General features: G+C 38.3%; 2 protein-coding genes across 2 annotated transcripts in view; one reads left to right on the top strand and one right to left on the bottom strand.

Annotated features, from left to right (window-relative positions):
- Positions 1–1,657: 1,657 nt before the first annotated feature.
- Positions 1,658–2,548, bottom strand: LOC137255322 (uncharacterized). Its single transcript, XM_067792772.1, has one exon. The coding sequence runs from the start codon at positions 2,546–2,548 to the stop codon at positions 1,658–1,660; it is 891 nt and encodes a 296-aa protein (XP_067648873.1).
- Positions 2,549–4,966: 2,418 nt separating this feature from the next.
- Positions 4,967–22,773, top strand: part of LOC137255986 (uncharacterized) — a 29,391-nt gene continuing 11,584 nt past the window's right edge. Inside the window, exon 1 of the mRNA XM_067793623.1 lies at positions 4,967–5,170. Coding sequence (XP_067649724.1) covers positions 5,102–5,170 — 69 coding nt within the window. The 5' untranslated portion in view covers positions 4,967–5,101. The remainder of the gene's footprint in view (positions 5,171–22,773) is intronic.

Genomic DNA, 22,773 nt, shown 5'->3' with positions numbered 1-22,773 from the left:
CCCCTTCTCCCACCCGTCTACCCCGAAGAACGAAATGGGTGAACCATCTCCTAAAATCATCCTCACCCACCTACACGGGAAATATGAACGGTCCCTTAAACAAAGACATATTATATTATTACCAATCAAACTAATACATAAACAGATTCCACTGTGCACACCCACAGACCCTCGTGTCTTTGCGAGGAATAAGATGTTGAAAATGTGTCCAAACAATTGAGATGACCCCCACCCCCGGCTGGAAATGCATCACATTACAGTACACAATGAACTTGTCACGATTGATTTGCATGACAATTCGAATCGAGGTCATCTCAAACAAATATTTCAACCTTTAATCACGATGGTCGATGTGCCCACCATTACACGAAAATTACCCCCAACCGTTGTTGTGTAAAGGGAGCTCATCTCAAATGTAGTATTTATAGTCAACTTATGTTATCTTTGTTTAATGTTTTCGTGGATTTTAGCGGATGTATTTATTTCACCTGATTTGAAAATCCTAGAATTTACTTCATTTTCACTAACGTTTTGTTCCAATCAGTGGAAGGAAAATTGTTCACTTCAATGACGATTAGCACGTGCTGCGCAAGATTCCCGTGCTGCACGGGATTACCTGTCAGTGAAAGAAGTCAGCTGTCAGTCAATGTCCTGCGAGTGGTGTGACCTCAACGCTCGGGGCAGACGACACAGACCATACATTATTATGGTTCTGTGTGTAAAGCATCACACAGCTTGCTTAAAAATATTAGATCACAAGAATTTTAGAAGGAGACACCGATTTCAGCAGAAATTGTGAGTAGAAAAGTTCGTGTAGTGTGCCCTCTATTTTATTTGCCTCAGCAGTACCACAGATCGTCGTATATACATCGATAGGAGTCTTGTTTGTTATTAAACCCCGAATGCAGTAATGTTCTGGTCAATATAGCAGCTGTTAGACAGTCACACAATCCCTGAATCGCTTTATTATCGATTCCGTTCAGTCCCATGAGCAGTTTCTTGTCTCTAGGGGTAGCCCAGCGGTTAAAGCGTCCCCTCGTCACGCTGTATACCAGGGTTCTAATCCCGGACTTCCGCCCGTATTTCCCTTGAATTTCATTCTAGTCAAATGATATCACCGGAACAAGGAGAGGTTTCTGCCCGTAACCCCTGTTTTATTTTATCACTCTATAAATAAGAACAAGTGTATATTTATCAAAGTTCTTAACACGAGTTAATTGCTTAAGTGGCGTAAAACGAAGGTCATTCAGCAATAATTCACAGGAGGATTTGATATGATAGATAATTTATTTTATTCAATCACACAAGATCCTGCCTTGCAATAAATACATTCATACTATTGATAACGCACATCGCAGTCTAAGTAAACTTAGTGTCAGTGTATTCCGTTACACTCCACCACTGAGTAGTAGAGTGTAACGAAAAGTACTGAGGATAAGTTTACTTAGACTGCGCACATCGCTGATATAAATACCTGTCGGGGTAACTGAAGCTGACACATTTTAAAACTTGAAAACAATTCAGTGGTGTAAACAAAAAAAATTGTACTATTCTCCAAAACATAAAATTTGATAAAACGATGTCTATCAACTTGGAAAAAAAGTGACATCAGTAGTTCATGGAGGTTCTAGACGCTCAGACAGTCGTGAGTCTATCTTCACAACCCGAGACCCCCTAAGTTAGGAGAGCCAGCGTTGTTCGAGGGGAGTCCACCTTGACCGAATCCTCCGTTCATTCCGGAGGGAAGTCCCTGGTTCATTCCCTGAGACAGTCCACCGCCCAGTCCCTGGTTGAATCCACCTCCCATACCGTTGTTGCTACCTGGGTTCTGCATGCCGAGAAGTCCCTGGCCGAAGAGCTGGTTCTGGTTGGTGAATGAGGTGGTGGCAGGTCGACTGTCGTAGCCGATCTTGCAGCACAGAGGGATGACGTCCAAGCAGGTGGACCCAGAGATCTGGTGAGAGGGACATAGAGCCAGTCCACGACCGGTCAGCTCCTCGAAGGACAGGTTCTCCACGGTCTCGGAGGATGTGGCGGTCTGTCCCTGGTAGATGGTGACTTGGGTACCCAGGATGCCGCGGGGAGTACGGGACTGGCTCCACCAGGTACGGTCGGTCAGGATGTCGCCGAGAGCACGACTGGAACACACCTCTTCAGTGCGGGCGTATTCAGTGACGACAAACTGGAACTGACCTTGGAGAGTTGAAGAAGGGTTGGAGGCGATGACAGCTGAGAGACGCAGGCTACGGCCTCCACCGAATCGGTTAAATATCGGGTTGTTGAAGTTGTTGTTGTTGCCAAGGCTGAAGGTGACTTTCATGTCGTCGCCGTTGGAGTTTTTGGCGATACAGGTCTGGTACAGGGTGTTGTCTTCCCTCAAATTGGGATTCAGCGGTTGGAACACGTTGTTGCCCCACCCTCCTCCACCAACTGCACCAGCTCCCATTCCTCCCATTTGACCTTGACCCATGCCCCACCACTGGGCATCCACCTGGTTAGAGGCGAGCCCCAACACCACACACACAGCGACAACGAGTTGATGGACCATTTTACTGAAAGACTGAGACGGACAGAGGCAGTGTGGATAGATGTCGACTCTTGGAGCTTATATACTCCTTAATTCAAGGGTGCAGGGTACGAGCGCCGTGTTTATCTGCCCCGAGGCACGGACAGGGTGCGCCGGGAACAAGTTCTCTCAGGCCTGTTCTTACTTCCTTGATGATGCAAACTACTTCATCTTTTGTTAAATAGGGAACGAGCCCCGTAAAATTACCGGGAGAGTTGAGTTGCATATTCTGTCGGGGCCCTAAAACGCGAAACACTGTATTATCAGAAAAGTAGAGCATTATTCAGAACACCTAGAATATTCACTGTGGAATTAAACCTCCACAGTTTGCTAAATAACTATTTTATACTAAGGACATAAATTCTGAAAAAAGCTCAGTTGATCTGATATTTTGTTTATGATTAACATTTCAGCGAGTTTATATGTTAATTTAGTTTTCGAGCTAGATTGCAATTTATCCGGTCTAAGTAAGCCTAGTCTCAGTATTGTTCGTTACACTCCACTGTTAGACTGCAACTCTTCTTATTCTAAGCTATTATACATAGCTGCCATTCGCTTCTTTTGGCTTTGATAAATATAATCAATATCCAGACTGCTAGACTGAAACAGAGACTATTATATGGTTCCTGAGTGAAATAGTTGGTGTTGTTGTTGTTTTCCCCAGAAATCGACCAGTTGAAATATTTTCTGTTTTCAAAACAAAAAGATACTACATTTTCACACATAAAGTCAAGCTAAATAGGCAGGTACTGCTCCATAGTAAGTTTGATCTTTACATGGCAAAGCCCAAATGTAATATATTTGTCGGCGTTCAATATACTTGACAAAAATAGTTAGGGATATATGTAAATTTTGAAATTATGAATAATGATCTGTTTATTCATTGACAATCTGATGAAATATCAATCGTAAAAATACCAATATCCCTAAATTATTTTCACCAGTATATGTCTCAATTATACTCAGTCCATTTTCTTCCTTTTGTGTTTTATTTTGTAACATTACCTGGGAAAACAGCTACAGATTTCTTATGGTAGCTAACTCGCACCAAGAGCCATTTCAGGTCTACAAAGGTTTTTTCGTAGATACGTGTACTCAACCCAAACATAATTAGTACATTATTATGAACTATTAAATATTTAAAGATTTCAAAATATACTAGCATAAAGAACTGATCAGTTGGTTATGTTTCAAATAACTGAAAATAACTAACTGTATATTTCAATACGTTAAAACAGTTTTCAAGAAAAGGGGCCATTTATTATATATCCTTCAATTGCAGTACATCTTTTCTAGAAGTGGTTATATTACAACCCAAAATTTAAAGTCGAGGCCTCGAGTTTAGCGGTGCTCTTGTCCATGTCCTTTGTTAAGTGTGTGACAAATGAGTGATACCATCTGCAGGAAAACACGCGCACGTAACGTCATGCAGTCACGCCTGAGCTGATCGCTTCCGATGTCAATCACTCGGTGCATCTCTTCCGGAACCTCGATAATCGACTTGTCCCGGAATAACACAAGTTGGTCACGGATGACCGAATACCGAGGCGATGAATGAGCGGATTTGTCAATGAATGCTTCAAATCAACTGTTTGTTCAATCGTTGATTGTCTGAGAGGTGAATTATTTTATTACCAGTAAATCACACTTCAAATTAACTGCATTTGTCATCTTTAGAAGAGTGTCTACGGTTTGCGCTAAAGTGAAAATAGGATATACAACCAGGAGATACACATACCGTTACGTCACAATACATTGTGGAATTGAATAAATCATAAATCAAGTGCACTGAACCAGCTAATTATTAATTTCGTCTGCAAGAGTGTTTGAAAATTATACGGCAACTGATTTCGTAATTCTGGGACTATTGTAAGATAATTCTTTATAAAACCAATGGACATATAGTTTAATATGTCAATAAAGGACAATAGCTTTATATGATAACATGTATTTATTACAATGTAAATTGCAGTACTACACATAACCCTTAAAAGTTACTTTTTGTACCGATAAACTGTTCATATATTTTATCTGCCATGCCTGCGGCTCATTTTTGGAGAGGTGACAGATACTACTCGCATGTATTTCTCCTCACTGCGCAGTTTTCAACACTGGACACCTTTTGTTTCAACAAAAATGTAAATATTCAACATGTATTTCATTTAGTCTCAATTCTATTTGAGCTCATACCAACCTTTGTATTTTGGATAGGAGCGCAACATTTTGGTTTGTATTAGTCAACCCTTTATCAACTGAAAATTTCTTATTTCGTTACTAAATTGCCATCAAAGACAAATTTCAGCTTTTCACACGCAGATACCCTTACTTGAAGGTGTAACCTAAAGAACCCACTCAGGGCCTCTGTGTTCAAAGGGAAAGCACTCTAACATGTTACGGTTCACTTCCGGGTTTGACGGGGTCAGCTCTCTGTCAAGGTGAAGAGAAGGGATAGCCACCAACTCCATTATCTGTATGACTGAGTTCGATGTGACAGTAACGTTAAAATAGTAGAAGAAGTCGAATGTAGAAGAAGTTATGACACTTGAGGATATCTGCAAAGTATTGCCCTTGGTGGCGTTTCTGGTCCTGCAAGGAATCGAAGAGGTGAGGATATGCCATCATATGGACATCATATCATATGCACTAGTTTTATGATGAAAACTAGTTCGTGATAAATATGTTTCAGTGTGCCTCTGAAACAGAATCACTTGTCCTGTATTAATAAGCAGCATTGCTGTATGTACGATACAGGCCCACACTGAATTACGAGGCTGGAGTGTTTCTGAATACATGTGTCAAGTGTACCTTTTCGATGTACACTTCGTTCATGATTGTTTTCGAACGACAGTGTTTACTCGCCGTTCAGCGGGTACATGACACAGTAAATACTTTGGTAATGGCTTGTGTTGATATTAAGCTGTCTTTTGTACGTTTCTGACATGTTTTAGAGTTGTTGCTGCATTGCAGTGTATTGTTGAAGTTGATAGTCTAAGAGAAACAACTGATTCGTAAGCGTCCAGAATCGGTGAAGGGGTTATGGCTGTAATATTTCAGCTAAGGTAGTGTTTTACCTCAGCTCCCAAACATGGGGTCTTGGGGACACCTAATTATTAGTTTTAAGGGTCCTTACAAGTTACATTCAGTATGCAGCTAATGTGAAGTAACAGTGTGGAGATCTGTATGTTTGGATAATTTTTTTATAGCCTGGAATATATCATTGATGACATGAACTAGTGGATGATATGACACTCTTAACTGCTCTGAAAGAAAATAAACCCCAAACAGTTATCTATGTTGTAGATGTGATGCTTGTACAACGGATAATATGGACACAGTGAATTTTATTCTGCATCCACTTTCTACATTTGTGCTATTATTGGGGTTCCATAGTGAGATATTGCTAGAATGGTGGGCCTTCCTTTAGAATACAACACCACAAACTTTAAAAACACATCATAATGCTCAATTACAGTTACGTAATTGTAGGTGGTTAGGGTAAGGTGAGGGTAACTTAACCCTAACATCCTCATTAGAAGTTGTGGTGCTGTATTCTAAAGGTACTCTGAATATTGCAGACAGTAAAAGCAGCATAAACTAAACTGGCTCATTCAACATTTGTGAGTACTGGACACACATTTGCACATCATGTACAACCCTGAAACATTGCTGTGTAATATATTAGCAGCCTAATTGTAGCTGTGTACTAGACTGTTTTTACTTACTAACATTTACTGGTGACTAATACATAGATGCAACAGGTAGCTGGTATATAAAGAACCGCTGTGAGCAGGTGCTGTTGATACTAACAAGGAGATTGACAGTAGAGACAAGAGTCGTGGATGTGCTACCTATTTTGGGCCTTGTCATGGCTTCCAGATAGGGTCAGCAAACAGATAAGGCCGCTTGACCTAGCACTTGTAGATATTATTAGTGTTTTTCATGTTCAAGGAGCTATGAACGTGGGGTGATTATGAAACATGTGACCTCCATATGGGGATTATTCCTAAAATAGGAATCGCAATTCACGATTTGACATCTCGCATTACACATGCTGTAGACACTTAGTCCATACTTTGACATGTGTGATATATACATCTCAAGAGGATTTGAATATGTTATGCATGAAGAACACCCATTTTTAGCTTGTGACAGTAGTTAACATGTCATAGCAATGGCCTTGAGTGTTGTCTAATTTGTTTTGAGTAGAGTATTTGTGAGATAAGGATTCAAGTATTATCCTTCTGAATCATTAATTATGACTGACTTCAATTACAAAAACAGTATTTTAGTTTTGAACATCAAGTTTACCTTTTCCAAGCCAGGAATTTACCAGTATGTCTACATACCTCTACTAGTTGATGTCATTGTTTAACAGCAGTCTTTGCACGGATTGTTAACTGTCAGAACAGTGGGGTAGCCTAGTGGTTAAAGTTTGTGCTGTCAGAAATTCATGTCATAAAGCTCTGATCTGCATCCAATAAAACAAAACATATTATTGTCTTATATTTCTGATGCATTTTCTTCCAATTCAAAACATTCAAAGAAAATTTAGACCAGCCATACTTTTTATTTGCAGCATTTTAGTATATGGCTAGTTTTGTCCCCTGTTGCTAGCATCTGCGTTCATTTGTAAATTCAGCTAGGGTCCATGCAGGTACCAAAATTACAGAAGTTCTCACGGTCTCTAGAAGGGTGATCTACATTCAGATGCTGGCAGTTTATAATCTGTTTATATATTTTGTTAAAATAGAAATAAAGTTTTAGAGATAGATACTATTACTAGTTTTAATTTCTTTTCTGTAATATTCTAGTTTTACTGCCCTTTGGCAACTTTTTAAAAAATAATTTAACCATGTTTATCTTAAATTTCTAAGTTGTACTCATGATATGACAGAAAGATTGCGGATGTGATTTTAACTCTCTTGATTCAAATGTAAACTATCAATACATGTTTAGCAAGTTGCAAATGGGCTGGAAGGAAGCACTAGAGAGCTTTGTGCCAAGCATTCTATTGTGAATAGCAAACATCAATGACTATTTCATTTGAAATGTTTTTACTCTATGTAACAGTCAAGATACTTACTGTAGCACTTTTTCTAATTTCAGTAACTAACAGATAGTTTGCAACAGTTATGGAAAGACTGAATCAGTTACTATGGTAACAGTTGCTTTCAATACGAAGTGTTGAAGGGTGTGGGTATTAATATTTCAGGGATCAATCGGTCAGCTACTGATTAGTCTTGCATTGACTAGGGTTGGCAAGGTTCATCAAGCTTAAGGTGTAAACAACATGATTTAAGATATTGTGATAACAAATATTATCCTTAGTAAGAGCAATTATTGCAGGATCACTGTACTGAGAATGAAAACCACAATTAACCGTAAATATGGTTAAAGCCACATTAACACCAGCCATGATCTGTGATCTAGTGTCTGTGTAATGCAAAATTGGTTCCGCCTTGTCCAGCTCCACTTGAACACTGCAGTCTGATTAATCTACTTTGACTGGCTGGATTAATGTAATTCATAAAATAAATTTATGTATACATTTATGTAAGGCTACATAAAAACAAATGTTTCTCGTGCACATTTTTTTTCAAAAGTGACGAGGGTGGTAGGATGGGGTTTTTTGGGTTTTTTTTAATTTTAGATAGAAAGGAAGTGATGAGGGAGGAAGACATTTTTATTATATTCTTCTTTCAGAAATACAGCTTGGCAAGTTTAGTATGTGTTAATGAGTTGTAGATTCAGTCATTCTTATAGTGGACAAATGGGTAATTGGGATGCGGCCAAGTCAAATTTTTTCTTTGTTTGCACAAATAAAAGTGACATCCCAATGCCAGAGAAACATTTTTATTTAGCCTAATTGAAGAGACGAAAAAGGAGAAGTAGATCCTTTAGCAGAGCCACTTGGGCAAACTTAATTTAAAGACATTTTACAATGAAGCAATGAGTTAAGAGATCTAGGTTAGCATATTTGGTCAGCATTTTGTCCTGCAAGAAATGCATTTCCGATTATACATATGTAAGAAATGTCTTAAATCCTGAGACCAAAAAACTTTTTTTCACTGGCCTTTTGAAAATTCCATCCAATTAGTTATTCAAATCATGTCCTTTTATTAATTATGGAATTAGAATATTATGAAAGTGAATTAGCTGTGACCTAAATCAGGGTTAGGGTTAACTGATGCCAACCTACCACTGTCCATAAAAGCAGCTGCAGGAATGACCAGAATTCTTTTAATTTTTTCAAAAAAAAAAAAGAATAAACCTAAATGTTTGTCCTAGGTATCCCCAACACCTGAAATTAATTTTGATGAATGTATCGGACACTTGTGATTTTGATGGGTGGTCTTGTATTCATGGGCTTTATGCCAACACTGTGACAAGTATGACGGAATAAATACCGCCATCTCAGCTAACATCTCACAAAATCAATCTTGTCATCTATTATATGCAACTGTGACTGTGTAGAGTACACGCATTGTACAGTTAACAAGCAACAGCTTGCTGCTAGTGAACATATTGCCAGTTATGCTGTATGTGGTCATCACGAGCCAGTATGCAGGTGTGGCTGTGATGTGTGATATTTATCAGTATTCATATCGTATATACTCAGGGATTTACACTTTGTAAGGCAGTCATGATGACACACTCTATTTTAGGGGGCAGTTTGTAAATCCTTGAGTCACTAATGATGAATCAATCTCAGCTGGTTCAGACAAGCTGTGCTAGGTTTGTTTGGTATTCAAAACGGTCATTAACTTTAGCAGTTGATGCAAGTATCTGCAGCTGATTGGCCAATGTTTAGTCATGCCATTTACGCAAGAGCAAGAGTTGTCTTGCTGTTATCTCTTTGTCTCATAGCACATGATAAAATATTAAATATTATGAATACTTGGTTTGAAATTAGATTTTCTGCGGGATTTTATTGCATAAATTTTTTTGGGGGAAGTAGCCTTTCTCATGAAGTATTTTAAACAATGGTGGGGGTGGTTAAATCCTGTTTAAAGCATGCTTAGGGTAGTCTGGTTTAAGCTGGTTTGTCATCATATAAAAATGGGTTTGATTTTGTGTTTCTACTGATATGGTGATCTTATTATCTTTAATACCATTTAGCCACGTGGGCTTAAAATTCATTTTCGGTTCTGCACAAGTGTAAACCCAGTGACACTGTTTCTAAGGTGCTTGATAATCCTGTTTGAATTAGACAAGATATTTAAATATTTACATTTTCGGTCATTTAATCATTCCTGTTTGGAGCAATATTGAGCGCTGCCAGCTTGTTCTGGATTATCAACCTCAAATGCTACTAGTCAGACGACACATTGCATTAGTAATCGATATATTGATGCAAAAGTATTGCAGAGTACATAGATAAATTGAAGAAGAAACACACAAATATTTATATCTGGCATGCTTTAATTAATAATACATCAAATGAAGTTATACAGTATGTAAATAAATGGAGGACAGGTTTGAAGTTGTCCAGATATGCGCAGAAATGTCTTAGTTATGTGCCCATTTTAGACTTACAAAAATCTACATGTCATTTGAGCTTGTGTATAATTTTTTAAGCCCATTTCTGGTGTCCCCCTGCCATGATGTTACTGGAATGTTCTTAAAAGTGGCATAAAACCCACTCACTCAAGTTATTTTTTTATAATAAATAACACATGAAAGAAAACATGCGATAAATGATTGTACTTATTGCAATGTATGAATCAATATTGCAATAATTTGCGATAAGAAAGTCAATACAAGTCAATGGCTTACCCTCTGAACAACCTCTCTGCATGTCGGCCATTGTTCACTGGCACTGAACAAATGTCACCTATTCAACTTAAGTTACCGATTGCTTATAGTGCAAATATCCAAACCAGTAGTTGTAGTAGATAGTGGCAATGAAACAATTTTTAAGTTCTTGCCAATGACGGTAAATGTGTTGGAGGACTTGTATCCTTGTATCAATAATTGTCATGAATAACCATAGTTCAAGATAGAAGACAAGATCAGCAGGTGACAGGGGATTGCCAGTCAGATAGGGCTAGATCAGTTTGAAATAATGAGAAGGATTTGTTATATTTACAGGGAATTACTAATGTCTTTCTGTGTGACTGAACATGTAAGGATCTGGGTTAGAATTTATTTTCAGTAATGTATTCTTGTTAAATGTAATTAACAGGGGTTGATGGTCAGACTTGTTGATTTGCTTGAGACATGTCATTGTATCCCATTTGTGTAGACCAAATCTTGTGCTATTGATCACTGGTTTGTGTTGTTAAGATTCCCTTGTTTACAGATTGTCACCATGTATCTCAAATATTGCTGAGTGTGGTGTTACATAACCAACCAACCAAACTGGGCGAGTGAACAGCTGCATGACTGCTCATGTGGAGTTAATCTTATTTACTATTAGTCTTTGGTTTCATGCTCTTAAATCTAAACCCGAAATCTCCGGATCAGGTGAATTCAAATTCTCTTCCCACAGAGGTTACTTGTCATATCTTCCTACAAACCTCTGTTCTAATACGACCATATTTCGCAGTTCTCATAAGATCCCCTAGCGGCAATAAACGGCAGCAGATTTATCTCCCTCTTTTCTGTCCAATCAGAACACATGTTACATCGACTTTGCTTGCATTTGTCAAGTTGAATCTATGTGGAGAAACAAAAATGACATGACTGAGTTCTGTCTAGAAGAAACATTTGAGTATCGTGCTCGGGAAGAGGTTTTAGTTTTCACAATGCATCCGGAAATTACTGAGATCTTTCGAACTATCACTTTTGAAACAAGGTCGCTGATTGCACTACTAAATCTGATTTCCTCCAATCACGAGTCTTGAACACTCGCACCATGAAAGGGTCGTATTAGAACAGAGGTGATGTAGGAAGATATGACAAGAAACCAATGTGGGAAGAGAATGGTGAAATCAAGAATGACCTAGAGAGTCTTTGTTATGATTTCTTTGAAGAGGTTGTCGACTTGTGAAGGTCTGGGTTAGAATGTATCTTCAGGAACTCATGTTTGTAATAAAAAAGGTGACTAACTGGATCCGGTGGTCAGGTTTGCTGACTTGGTTGACGCATGTCATTGTTTCCCAATTGTGCAAATCTATGCTCATGTTGTTGATCACTGGATTGTCTGGTCCAGATTTATATTATTTACAGACAACTGCCATATAGCTGGAATATTGCTAAATGCAGCATAAAACTAAACTCACTCACTGATTGAAGAGGTTGTCAGCTTCACCTTGTCACAGACCTGGGGCCCCGTGAAGGTCCCGGGGTAGAATAGGCCTTCAGCAACCCATGCTTGCCATAAAAGGCGACTCAGCTTGTCGTAAGAGGCGACTAACGGGATCAGGTGGTCAGGCTCGCTGACTTGGTTGGCACATGTCATCGGTTCCCAATTGCGCAGATCGATGCTCATGCTGTTGATCACTGGATTGTCTGGTCCAGACTCGATTATTTACAGACTGCCGCATATAGCTGGAATATTGCTGAGTGCGGCGTAAAACTAAACTCACTCACTCACAGACCTGGCAGTGGTTCAGGGTGCTTCAAATACATTTAGCAGACTAACACTAGTTATTGTATGTATTGGTTTGACAGAACCAAATAAGTTTATAAATTAAAAAATGAAACTTCATTGAGAAGGTTGATTCAGAATCTGGTTAAAATCTAGACTTGCTTTTTCTATTTTTTCCAATGCAGAGAAGGTTGAGCAGAAGGGAAAGTAATGTGGTTCAGGGACTGTGAGACACTACATTGCAGAGAGGGCTTGCCAGTAAGGAAAATAATGTGGTTCAGGGACTGTGAGACAGACTACATTGCAGAGAGGGCTTGGCAGTAGGGAAAATAATGTGGTTCAGGGACTGTGAGACAGACTACATTGCAGAGAGGGCTTGGCAGTAGGGAAAATAATGTGGTTCAGGGACTGTGAGACAGACTACATTGCAGAGAGGGCTTGGCAGTAGGGAAAATAATGTGGTTCAGGGACTGTGAGACAGACTACATTGCAGAGAGGGCTTGGCAGTAGGGAAAATAATGTGGTTCAGGGACTGTGACACAGAATCGTTGTTGAATCTTCATGGGTGTTTATTAGTTGGATGTCATCAGGACATGGAGTTCTATGGATAATGAATTCTTTATTTCATACACAATGTAGGCCACATGTCCATCATCAAATGTGCATCCAAATTATTCGGTTATAATTTGTAAGAAGCCATTGCAAGGAAATAAGAGTTGATTGAATTGGATAACTACTTCTACACGAAGGGATAGATTGTAAAAGGAATCCATCACAAGAATAGGGTGATGAGGTTAGCCAAGTGGGTAAGGTGTTCACTCGTCAGGCTGAAGTCCTGGTTCTATTGGGTACAATGTGTGAAGTACATTTCTGGAGCCCCCTGCCATGATACTGCTGGAATATTGCTAAAAGTGGTGTAAAAGTAAACTCGCTCGTACATTACCCCCAACCTTGGTCTTAAGTGTGACAGGCGAATGTTTTAACTGCTAGACTACCCCATAGAAGTATGTTTTTATATCATCCATTTGTATGATAGCCTTATGTTATCACAATAGTTTATGCAAGATATTAGTGATCACATAATGTATGTAATGATTCATGATTCTTCCCATCATGACTATATTTCATTACTGATCTTTTTGTCTCTGCAAGAGAGCAGATGAAAGGTTATGTGATGGATAACGCCCTTGTTAATAAAGTAGATTACATAAGATGAAGAGTAGAGAGGAACAAGCACTGTCAGCCATTCTGATAAGACTTGCCTGTGAGAAAGTTTAATCCTTTCCACATCAAGTATCAACTGTATTGCTAGTTAAGCACAGAGCAGTCCTACCCTGTTGTTTAAATGTTGAATAACAGATTAGGTAACCATGGTTACATTCCTATTACTGCTGCATTAGGAAAAGTTGGGTCATAAATTCACTAGTGGTCCAGTGAACAGATACCAGGGGTCAAAAGGACATGGTGGATTGTCACCATGGCTGGTTTGGGGGATCATTTAAACTCTTCCAGGTCATTTTAGAGATTCTATGTCTGATGGAAGAAGGTCAGAGAGGTCAGGGTCGATTATATTTGGGCAGTAGTTTGGGGTGGGGAATACTTCTGGAATATTGCTGAATGATACTAAATGACAAGCATATCCTAAATTCTGTGGCCTGCTCATCAGATGGTTTTGCTCTTCAGACTTTAGAATGCTTATGAATGGTTTTCGGCACCATGGGTTTTGTCAAACTGGGAAATGACTGACCTACATTATTTTGTAGTTACTTCTAGAGTGAGAGTGACTGGCCATGACAGATTTACTGTCTAACCATTGTTAAATCAGACTCACTCCTGTGGGTCACTACGCACTTGAATGATAAATAGTTGGTTCAACTGAATTACTAGGGGTAAATTATGGTCCCTAGTATGGTGATCTACCTTCAGTTGTTGGCGAACTATAACCTGCCTCGTCCTCTCTAGTTAAAATATTTTACATTTCATCTAGTTTTAACATCAACATGTCTGTGATAATCTAGTTAGTTTTACTGTCCTTTGTCGACGGATATTTTAGATTGATCACCTTGTTTTCATCGCTATATGGCTGTAATATTGCCGATGCGATGTAAGATTTTAACTCACTCACTCACTACTAGGGGTAATTACAGTCTAATGGTCAGTGTGTTCGCTCATCATGCTGACCACCTGGGTTTGTTTCCCTACATGGACACAATGTGTCAAGCCCATTTCTGGTGTTCCCCACCGTGATGTATTGCTGGAATATTGTTGAAAGCAGTGTATGCCTGTCACACTCATTTAAGGCTCAATTCCCAACATAGTGTGTAGCAGGGTAGCGGTTTGGGAGCAGTGAGGTAGCCTAATGGTTAAAGCATTTGCTTGTCATGTCAGGAACCAGGGTTCAATTCTCCGCGATACAATGTGTGAAACCCAATTTTCTGGTATCTTCCAACATGATGGAATATTGCTAAAAGTGGCTTCAAGTAAAACTCACTCACTTGCTCACTGTAGTATCTGAAAACATTTTCATGTTAAAACTCACAGGGGGAAGGGGGGTTGCACTAGTATAGCCTAGTGTTTAACGAGTTTCCTTGTCATGCCTAAATCCTTGGGTTTTGATTACTCACATTGGTACAGTGTGAGAAGCCCATTTCTTGTCTCCATGGCCATGATATGGCTGGGAATTGCTAAAGGCGGTTTTAAAGGAAAACTCACTAAAGACTTGGGAAAGTCTAATAGTAAGTTTTTTGTTGCCATGACAATGTTAAGCACTACTGGCCATGCTACTCATGTTTCCATGGTTACTGCCTGAAATCAGAAGGGCGCTGGGAAAACCTATCGGTTAAAGCACTCTCTTGTCACACTGAACACCTGGATTTGATTCCCTAGATGGATGCAATGTGTGAAGCCCAGGTCTTGTGTGCCCAGCTGTGAGTTTTGCGGGAATATGCTTTAACAGCATATTTCATCAGTTCCCAGTTGCGCAGATCGATGCTCATGCTGTTAATCACTAGATTGTTGGTACAGGATTGATTATTTACAGACCAGTTACTGAGTTACTGACATGGATAATCGGATATAACAAGGGCATGACACTTGTTAATAACATGTTATATTTGCACAGTATATTTGACCAGGTATTGCTTCATTTGAAATATTCCATCCTTAATGTCTATAAATAAATTGCATCCTGCATTATGCCAAAAAAAGTGTTACTCATTGAACATCATACAGTATTGAATAAATATGGTATGATTGTAGATTACATACTAAACTTTCTAGCCTGGTGAGAAAAACTCAAAAGATGTGAATTAGCCCCGGCCGGCAACAAGGAAGTTGCGGGGGATGTAGAAACAGGTTCCATCCAAAGCACAATCTTCTGAACTATTTGTGATTTTAGTTTAACCAAACTTGGTACACGTCAGTCATGATCCCTAGATGTGTCTTTTGCGAATTAGACCAGATATGAAATTTATTGTTTGCTGTTTCCATGGAAACATGACTTAATATGTGACTAGGAGAATGTCATATTGTTTAGAGCAGATCTCATGAACTATACATGCTAGCTTCATCAAACTTGGTACATATGTTTAGCATGATCCATAGATGTGCCATTTGATAGTAATAGACCCCAATATAGATTGTATTTTTTGCGGTTTCCTTGAAAACATGACTTTGACTGTAGCTGTGAGGATGTCATCATATCAAAAACAGAACTTTAAAGAACTTCAGTATTTATTCACCAAGCTAGTCACAAAGATAGGTCTGATGGTGAACTTGTGCCTTTTGGTAGTTTAGGAATTCTGAATAAGATAGTTTTTTAGCATTTCCATTGAAAAGAAAATTGGCATTTGACTATAATCAAAACTATATATATTCAGAGACTAGTTTTAGTCTACTGGAAGTGCAGTAAGTCTAGATTTTCTGCAGATTTAGACTCACATGAGACCTTTTTTAATTTTATTCCAGCTGTTTTTATCAAATTTGTTGTTTATCAGATAGCGTTGGTAACACCCTATTTAGCCCTTGACCCCCATCAGCCTTAAGGTTGTGTCTACATTAGATAATGATAGTTGGCAGATGTGCTTCTGTGAAGTGCCCCATATTTGTTTATGGAGATTCGTATTTCTGTAGTGATAATGGATTCCTTACATGTGATGGGATAATGGTAAACATTGCCATACCAACATATACAGGCATCAATATCTCGGCGCCAATTTTGGCACCATTTTCACTAGGGACAGACTAGACTTCCACAAGGTTATTCAGCATTTATTTTTATGGTTATTCGAGTTCAAGTGATAATTTGTGAATATATGAGGACAAGTTGTCTCTTTAAAAGACATCCATACTGTCCACTTATCTGCTAATGCTTTTATGACAGAATTACTTTACACTTGTGTACTTAATGTGCAGGCCTGGAGCAAGAGTAACATGAGTACTCCAGTCATGTGGAAACAAGCCAGAATCTGCTGGTGTTGTAGTGTTTCACAATATATTGAACATGTGGCTGTGTTACTTGCTGATCAAAGTGTAATGGGAAGTATAGTCAAAGTGAGGCTGAATATAAAAGTAAAGTTGTGGTTCCATTTGCACCTTTTTAAAATTTAGGGGAGGTTGGTAAGACTTAGCTTGTCATACAGACCCTGAAGCAAATATATCCGGGAAAGCCTAGAAGAGTCTAAACTATGTGGCAAGTTTAGATTTCCACAGCTTCAGTCTGAAAATTAAGAAAGTCTCAATGCTCCTTTTCATTGTATTTTCTTTTTTCGGGAGGGTGGGGTGGAGTTCACTGTGAACTTTTTTTGTTTCTGTAATATATGTGAATTTCAGACTCAGAGAGTAGTTGTTAGTTCAGTTAAGACATATAAGATGTTTTTATCAGTTTTTTAAAATAAAGTAGAAACTAATAACACATTTATCAATGTGTAATTGTTTATTCAATCAAACTTGTAGCCATGAGGAGGACTTTCTCAGTCAGAATGACCAATGTAAGTTCATGTCAGGAAAAAAAACCAATGGTATCTGAAAGCTTGATGTTTTCACACCACCTGAAGTAGGATGGACTCCAAAATTCAAGGGTCAGTGTGTAACTAGAAGCACAACGTTTATATACTCTTAAAAAAAAAGTAGGGGAACTGCACTTTCAATGTGTGATTGTCGAAATTGGGAGATATGTGGGATTGAATCAATGTTGATACATAATAATAATGGATGTTTTGAGAATGCATCACCACGTGGATTTCATTCAAATCAAAGCTGTTCGGTCAGTTATCCTCCTTGTTAGGTGACTGGAGCATGACATGAAAATTTCAGGCTTACAATTTACATTCAGTAGTGTATGATTTGACCCTGAAAACCCTGACCATGCACAGATGCAAGAAAATTATCGGAAAAAAATGGTCTACAGTGATTTATCGACCTGCCTGAAAAACGTCAGATTCATAATGACTCCTTACACACATGTAGGAAGCTCCCACATTGTGTCTGTCCTTCTCGTACATTGTGTTTGCATGTTGTGATAACGTGAAATGATGCTGCATACACAAGATGAATGTTATTGTAACGTATCTCAATAGGTTTTCTTTCTACCAGACTTCAAAGTTCAGGTTCCCCTACTTTTCTTGAAGAGCATATTAAGGCCCAGTCTGTATGATATGTTGTAGTAGGGCCAGTTGAAGTTAGCAGGGTTGGTGATGGAGAGTCCTTGGATGGGTGTTAACATTAACGGTGTTCCTGTTAATTGAAATAATCAAACATTGGTCACAGTGACCAAACAACCAAGCAATCAATCACATTTTCTCACAATCAAACACAAACAGTTTGGACCTCCTGTTTTAGTGTTTGAAACACTTGACCATGGAACATGTCTTAGAAGTTGAAACATGTTTATTTCTTAGAAAACTCACTTTGCTATCTGAAAATGTTGTGACTGAATATTTCTTAAAGACTCCTGGAGGTTCATATTCATGATACATTAGTCATCACTTAAAGTATTAAGTTGCATCATGTTATACTTACCTGCAATAACAGTCTGGATTGGAAAATCTGAAAAATGATTCTGACCAATTTTTTTCAGTAATTTTACTTTGAAAATGTTACAATGAAACAATGATCAGTTGTGAGATTTCAGCCAGTTTCCATTACTAGTGAACATGTCTGGCAGTCTGACTCCTGAAAGTTTTGTGGATAGTCCTGTCCCACAACGAAGGTCTCAAGGCTACACTGTATACAATAACAGTTAATAGCAGTGCCCATGCCATAACAATGCCATGACCCGTATTTAAGTGAAACTGATTTATCTCTTTATGCCTGGAATTTGTACTATTATCGCAGTGCCGATGTGACATTAAATATTAACTCACTCACTCACTATTATTGTAGTGCATTTATATTTGGTAGTAGAGCTTCATGTACGCATAACAGAGTTCATGTTCTCGTTTTGATTTTTTTGCTACATGTTATTTTACGTTTGCAAATCAGAAATGAAAGGAATATTTGGGCTTGTCTGCCTCTTTTAAGCAGTAAACATAAAACTTCAAAACTGATTTGTCATGTTTTGAAAACTATATAGTTTAATATATGGGTACATTAAATTATTATCATCTTTGGATTATTTCTTTTCAAAATGAACTTACAAATTTCATAACATTAGTGATGCAATTTAATTAAATTTCTAATAAAAAGGGTAAAATATGAAAAATGAAGCATTATTCTTGTATAATTTATGTTTTGCATATTCTGAATACTATGAACGTGATAACAATATTTCAAAGTAAAACAAGAAAACATGATTTATAATTTTTCCCTATGTGAAATAATCATGAATTTTAGAATGAACTGTAAACATGTTAACAGTTATCTCATATTCCATTCCAATTCAAGTAAAAATATTTTTCAACAAGATCATGAATATTTCTCGAAAAATACTTTGAATTTGGAATGGATACACCTTGAATGTATGAGTGAATCGTGCTAGTGTTATTGCTGCATGGAGCTAAAATTGAACATCTACATATACCAGTAGTAGTAATCATGGTGCAGGGATGGGATAGCCCACTGGTTGAAGTGTTGGCTCGTCATGTAGAAGACCTGTGTTCGAATCCCCACATGGGTACAATGTGTGAAGCCCATGTACAGGTGTCCCCCGCCAGGATGTTGCAGGAATATTGCTAAAAGCGGCATAGAACCAAACTCAGTCAGTTGTCATTGCGCAATCACATTAAAGTGTGAAATACAGAAAAAAGAAAAATATTTCGTCTTTCACCGATAGCTGACAGATTGTACCATCAACATGCTGGCTTTTCCCCAAAAATGTTTCAAAATAATTTCTGCTACAAAAATCTCAGAGGAAACTAATATCATTAAGAGTGTGGGTCACTTTTGCCAAATTGTGTATGTTTTTAGGGGACTACACTGTTTGTGATGTTCCTCTTAAACCCAGTTTGTTTATGGTCAAATGACACTGCATGGGTCAAGCTCCTCCATGGATCAGAAACTCACGCAGACCTTCTTAGCACGTTTCTGACGTACTGACAGTTGTATTTTGAAACAAGATGCTTCCTAAAAGGGACATGTTTTTTTTTATTGCTCTGGATAAACAAGAATTAGCTTATGTTGATACAGTGAATGAACCTATCAGATCTCAAACGAACGTCAGAGATTCTGTTATCATCCGACTTCATTCTTGAAACTTGGTAGTTTTGAAGACAAAAATATCCAGTGTCACGAGTGTAAGGGACATAGTAGCTGTTATTGTGTCATGATATAGTACGTCAAACTTACTTTTGAAACACATTTTTTTGCAAGTTACATTTAAACAACAAAAGGTATCCAACTTGGCTCACTTAATAATGATATCTGATGACCTAACTGGGTGTTGAATTTTGAAACTAATGTCAGCTTTTACAGATTTTACTTAAGAAGCTATCACATAACGTTTCTGACAACAATAACATTTTCACAAGGGAGCTATCGACATTGTCGCAGTGTTTTTCAAGAAAGACGCCAAGAGACAAAAAAATTGTGTCTCTGAATTGCTTGATGAAACATATACTTCATGCTTTCAAGGTTTAAAGAACAATGCAATATCTCCCTTGACAATGATACAGTCTGACATTGAAACCTTGGTGGGTCGGGGAACGTCTCAGAACATGCTAAGAAAGAGAAACGGGATGATTTTGATAGATGAGTAGTAAGGGATGTAATCTGGCATCTACACAAGTGGAATGAAGATATATCTTCCAGCAAGATGATGACACTTCAAGATGACCATGATATCCATGTCTCAAAGTTATTGTTTAAATATCAATACCGCTACCAGAGACTAAGCAACCCAAACTTGACACGCTGTGAAATAGGTGATATCATAGCAATGAAAGGGGTGATATCATAGCAATGAAAGGGGTGAAATCATAGCGATGAAAGGGGTGATATCATAGCGATGAAAGGCTGATATCAGCAATGAAAGGGGTGTTATTGCAAGGAAAGGGTGATATCAGAACCATAAAAGGGGTGTTATAACAATGAAAGGGGTGATATAGCAATGAAAGGGGTGTTATAGCAATGAAAGGGTGATATAGCAATGACGGATGATGTCATGGCAATGAAAGGGGAGATGTCATAGTAATGAAATGGGTGATGTAGTAATGAAAGGGGTGATGTAGCAATGAAAGGGGTGATGTAGCAATGAAAGGGATGTCATCATAGCTTTGAAAGGGTTATCATAGCGATGATAGCTCAGTATCTGAAGAAGATAAGTAAGATGGAAAAGAAAACTACATGAAATCATGTGGATTGGTGAAACGTGGGTACATGCTAACCATACATCATCTTACCAAGGCAGTAACCAGATGAAGAGAACAGGAGAATGCCTTTTGGAAAAGAAGAAAGACTTCTGACTCTCTTTTGGCATTTCTTCCTGGATGTGATATGGTTTTAAGGTTCAAATCCAAGGATGGACGTGATTACAGCAGTGAAATGAAGTCAGATGTGGTCACTGAATATGCAAACAGGATGAGGACTATTTTACGAATACACAACTTCTTTATTTTTGTGTTAGTGACGATTTGAAAGGGGTGTTATCATAGCAATGAAAGGGGTGATATCGTAACAATGAAAGGGGTGATATCGTAACAATGAAAGGGGTGATATAGCAATGAAAGGAGATTTTAGCAACAAGGAGGTTCTAATGTCATTATCTAGCAAGTGATACATTGGAAGTTGGGGGTGATATATATATCAATGCATGTGGTGTTTGGACAACATATGAGGAAAGAGGTGAAAATGAGTTGTTTATACAATAGATGAGGGTATTTTATGGATATATAACATTTTTATTTTGTATTAGTTTATGGTTTACCATTCTGTCATCAGAATGGACAGTGCATCTTATCACAGATGCATTGACCCTTAGGATAACTGTTCAACCTCATCTTTCAGATAGGGGAGATATGATTGCTTGGCTTGACAAGCATGACATCAAACATTTATCAAATTGACAATCTGTTTATCACACCAGCATTGACCCCCAGCTGGCCTCAATTTGAGAAATGTTAGCCTACTGTCACCAGATGCGACCAAAGATAAAAAATACTTGCACCAGCCAAATTAAAGTTGCAGTGTAGTGCAGTCTAAGTAAACTTAGTCTCAGAGTTATTTGTTACTTTACAACTGAGTCTAACAAACCCTAGTATGAGAGGGTCGCGTCAGGTAATCTTTGAGCAACTTATGACTGTCCAATCAAACACAAGATGGTTAAACAGATTTAACCAATCAGACGTCTACTACTTAGGGATGGGAGGGACTTGCAAAATATTCAGGTCACTGACACAAATCTCCACAAACAAAAATCTGCATATAACACAGTTATTTGGCCTGCAGTATATACGCTTTGGGGTTTCTGTTACCATGGTTACCATAAGCTAATATTTCCACAAGATGACATCCTTAAATATTGCCCAAAACACTATTTTGAGCGACTGTTTACTCACTGTTATCATGGTTGTAATGTGCGCCGTGTGCATCACCTGGAAGCAAGCATACACTAAATAGCATTCGGAATCGTTCGTTTACGAACTTTTTCAAGATAAAAAGTTCAATGATATGTGTAAATGTCCTTTTTCATGTTTTGATAAGCAGTGTTCTGATTGGTCAATCTCAATGGTTACCTCACACGACCTCCCTTAAGGTTTTGTTAGACTCAGTAGTGACAAAGACAACTATGTTCTGAAAGAGGCAACTATCGGGATTGGGTGGTCAGGCTCGCTGACTTGGTTGACACATGTCATCGGTTCCCAGTTGCACAGATCGATGCTTATGCAGTTGATCACTGGATTGTCTTGTTCAGGCTCGATTAGGATTGTTTACAGACCACCACCACATAGCTGGAATATTGCTGAGTGTGGCGTTAAACAAAACATCAACTGATTTATGGCCTGAGCTCTATGCACACATCATTACAACTATTCCTTGTGCAATTCAAAATCAGACATAAGTAATGTGTATACTACTTGCTAATTGGCAATGCTTGAAACATCAAACTATAGCATCTATTAAGTGATTTCATGGTCAGGAAAGTCTCAGTCAATTAGGTATACAGTGGAACCTGTCAAATCTGGACCCTGTGTAATCCGGTTTCCTCCTTAATCCTGACTACTCTCAGAGTCCCAGCAAAACT

This window comes from Haliotis asinina, chromosome 11 (assembly GCF_037392515.1).
Source record: "Haliotis asinina isolate JCU_RB_2024 chromosome 11, JCU_Hal_asi_v2, whole genome shotgun sequence".
In the NCBI taxonomy this organism is placed as follows: domain Eukaryota; kingdom Metazoa; phylum Mollusca; class Gastropoda; order Lepetellida; family Haliotidae; genus Haliotis; species Haliotis asinina.
Note: the sequence above shows the minus strand (reverse complement) of the source record. Positions and strands in the feature narration are given on the sequence as shown.